General features: G+C 46.3%; 1 protein-coding gene across 1 annotated transcript; it reads right to left on the minus strand.

Annotated features, from left to right (window-relative positions):
- Positions 1–2,056: 2,056 nt before the first annotated feature.
- On the minus strand, positions 2,057–2,362 carry LOC112445022 (ferritin light chain-like). Its single transcript, XM_024988411.1, has one exon. The coding sequence runs from the start codon at positions 2,360–2,362 to the stop codon at positions 2,057–2,059; it is 306 nt and encodes a 101-aa protein (XP_024844179.1).
- Between the last annotated feature and the right edge of the window lie 1,459 nt (positions 2,363–3,821).

Here is a 3,821-nt window from a genome sequence, read left to right on the forward strand (position 1 = left end):
TCTGCCAAAGAACACAGAAATGATTAAGCTGCCACTGTCTTTAAATGTTCCCTGCCAAGTAGTGGCTTGTAATAGGCAGTTGAGTGTAACAATCACAAGTCTCATTGAGTCTGGCCGGTGAGGAAATCCTTGTTTTCCAGGTAAAATAACAGGATGCAGGTCGAAGTAGACTTCTCTGCATCATCCCAGGGAGCCCCTCTGAATCATGGAAAAGGGAAAGACGGGATAACAAGGAGGGGGGCAGCACCCAAGACTAGGGTCAGCTTAGAATCCCAGTGAAGAGGCCATAACAGCCAGTGGTTCGTTAGTTAAATTACAGTACCCCATGCAGAGCAAAAACACAGAGTTTCTCTGCCCAGAGGAGCTGAATTTGCAGATATAACGTGTGTTTTGTCGCCACCTCCCCAACACACACCTTTCATGCCCAAAGGGAAACCACTCAGGAAGAGATACAGTTTCTGGGCATTCCACTCCCCAAGGTCTTTCCAGGTGTTCAGAGTCAACTCAGGTAGCAGTGCTTCTGCCTATGTGGAGCAGTGAGAGAGCCTGAACTGAGGGATTTGGGTCTATGGGTGTTGACTGCCTTCCAGTGAGGTTGCCCTGCTACCTCTGACACATTTGGTGGCCACTTTTGAAGTCGTCTTCCCTCTGAGAAGGATTTTGGCTGATGTGTGGCAGCATTCCTGCCCTAGGCTAGAAGGCACCCCTATAACTAGAGATGAGACTGCAGTGATCAGGGCTGTCTTCATGAGGGGATTTCCCTCCCTTCCTGGCCTTCTTATCTGGCTGGATTCCCAGTCTGCCCACCCACTATTCTTAACCCATTGATATACCTGTGAGGTAACAGGAAAAAAAAAAAAGCATGGCATTAGAAACCTGTATTCATGTCCACATTCAATAACTTCTTATCTGTGTGGCCTCCCTTTTTCTCACTGATAATGCATATCCTTCATCTTTCTTTTCTTTAAAATGTATTTATTTGGGTGTGCTAGGTCTTAGTTGTGACACACACAATCTTGCATCTTCATTTGACACTTGGGATCTTTAGTTGTGGCCTGTGGGATCTAGTTCCCTGACCAGGGATTGAACCCAGGTCCCCTGAATTGGGAGCACAGAGTCTTAGCCACTGGACCACCAGGGACATCCCTGTCCTTCTTATTTCTTGAGATTCTTATAAAATAAAATATAAGAATATACATAAGAGGACTTGGACCTGCAGAGTGCCATTATCATTATCTTTGTTGATCAGCCCCTTGACTACAGGGAAGATAGCTGGAGGCTTATTACTCATTATCACTGTCACTCAGGGTGAGCTTGTTAATGACAGTCTCTGCCATGCTGCCTTCCACGACCCCAGCTTGCTACCAAGAATCAACAAACATTAAGATGTGTGCATCTACTGTACTGAAATACATCACACAATGCTGAAGATCTGTGTTTTTTTTTTTTTTTTGTCCACACCGCTTGTGGGAATTCCCTGAACAGAGATGGAACCCATACCACCTGCCTCAAGTTCCAATCCCTTTCTTTTAATCCCTGCCCAATTCCCTTCACTTCTTCCCCAGAGGCAACTGCTGTGATGAATTCTGGACCATATTCTATCTTTACCATACATAAGTACCTACAAACACCACCCACCAACCCATAGAGCCCCAGACCACCACCTTACCTCACCCTCCCCACATACACATCGTTTATAAGGGGAAGACTGATTTGTATTTTCCAAGGGCCCATGTAAAACCTCCCTCCTCTGTGGAGATCCTGAACTGCACATGGATGGGGCATGGTTGGGTGGAGAGTCTCCTGGATACCTGTTTAAAACTTAAAAAAATTAGAGATCTGCACACATGAATAAAAGAGAAACCTTTATATTTGCATCAACTAATAACTATTTGAAGTAATAACTTCAGTGGAAGAACTGCTAGTGAATTTTTTTTCAAGGGCAATACTGCAGTCTGCATGGTAGACAGGGTGACCTTTGGGGAGTCACCCATGACTCGGGGGAAAGTCCAGTCCAGATCAGTCCTCCTTGTTGCTGTTGCCCAGGGTAAACTTATCAAAAGACGCATTCTGCCAGACCGCCTTGTGGGAACCTCATCTTGAGCACGCTGGTGAGATGGTCCCCTAGCTCTTTGACAAACTCGAGCTGCTGGTCCAAGTGGCTCATCTCCAGAAAGTGGCACAGGTGGGCGTCGCTGCTCTTGGTGGCTAGGTGGTGCAGGTTGAGCAGGCTCTGGCTGACGCTCTTCTCCAGATGCAGGGTGTTCTGCATGGCTGGAGGCTGCTCTCCAGCTCTTGGGTCTCGGGCAATCCTGATGTTGAGGAAGGAGATGCGGCTGTTGTGCTGGTTCAGCAGGAACATCAGGCTCTTGGCCCTCTTGCTTGTGCTCGTGGGAGCGGAGCAGGAACTGGGTGATCTGCTTTCAAGGCCACGTTGTGGTGGTGGTGCAGGGAGCAGGCCCTCGCCAGGCACCGGAAGGACTTGTGGAGCTCTAGGGCGGCGTCGCCGTCGACTGCGGCCTCGCACTCGCTGTGGTAGTGGTGGACGCACCTTTCAGGGCTGCTGTGGGCATCAGGGGTGGTCGCCGTCATCATCATCCAGAAGCCCTCTCGGATAAGGAAACTGCGTGCCAGGCAGCAGGAGGAAGGGCAGCAGCGGAGGCGGAGATCTCAGCCGCCTCCTCGGAGCCTTCCAACGGTAAGCCATGATGGCTGCCACAGGAGCGCTCGCAGCTGGACGGCAGGCGGCTGGGCACTGGCTCGAGGATGGAACGGAAGTGGCCGTTGCTATGGGGGAACCGGTTGTGAGGAGGATCCGTTACAGGAAGTAGATACTGGGACTGGGAGGTAGAGGGGGTGGGCACCACGTTCTAAATTCCATAGGAGCCTAGGTGAGCACAAAACGCAGGGCAAGTGTGCCTCTGTCTTGAGACCATTAAAAATAACCCTATTGAGACATAATTCACATACTCTAAATTTGATCTTTGGAAAGTGAACATTTACTGTTTTTGATGTGTGTGTGTATTCATGAAGTTGTGCAACCATTACCACATCTCAAGAATATTTTCATCACTCCAAAATGAAATTCCCTACCCACTAGTAGTCACTCCCCATCTCGCCTCCCCCCACATCTGGCCACCACTAACCTTCTATCTCTCTAGGTTTGCTTCTTCTGGACTTTAAAAGAAATGCAGTCATACAGTATGTAGCCTTCTGTATCCGCCTTCTTTTACTTAGCATAATATTTTAAATCTTTTAGCCTTTTATTGCTAAATAGTATTCCATTGTATGAATATGCCACATTTTATTTATTCTTTCATCAGTTGATGGGCATTTGAGTTGTTTCCGTTTTGTGATTATTACAAATAGTGTTGCTATGAACGTTTGTGTACAGGTTTTTGTGTAGATTTATGTTTTGACTTGGAAATATATGTAGGAGTGGAATTGCTAGCTTATATGGTAGCTCTATGTTTAATAATTTGAGGAACTCCCAAAACGTTTTCAAAGTGGTTACACCATTCTTATATTCCTACCAGCAGTATGTTAAGTTTCTAATGCTGTTACTGTCTGCTTCAAAGTTTTAATCATCTTAGTGGATGTTCAGTGGTAGCACATTGTGGTTTGATTTGTATTCCCTAATGACTAACAATGTTTAGCACCTTTGTATATATTTATTGGCCTTGTGCATATGTTCTTTGGATAAATATGGAGAAATGTCTACTCAGATCCCTTGCCCATTGAAAACTAGAGTTGTTTGTCCTTTTATGGTTGAGTTGTAAGAGTTATGCATATATTCTGGATATAAGTTCCTTATCAGATAC

The sequence above is a fragment of the Bos taurus genome, chromosome X (assembly GCF_002263795.3).
Source record: "Bos taurus isolate L1 Dominette 01449 registration number 42190680 breed Hereford chromosome X, ARS-UCD2.0, whole genome shotgun sequence".
NCBI classification, from domain to species: domain Eukaryota; kingdom Metazoa; phylum Chordata; class Mammalia; order Artiodactyla; family Bovidae; genus Bos; species Bos taurus.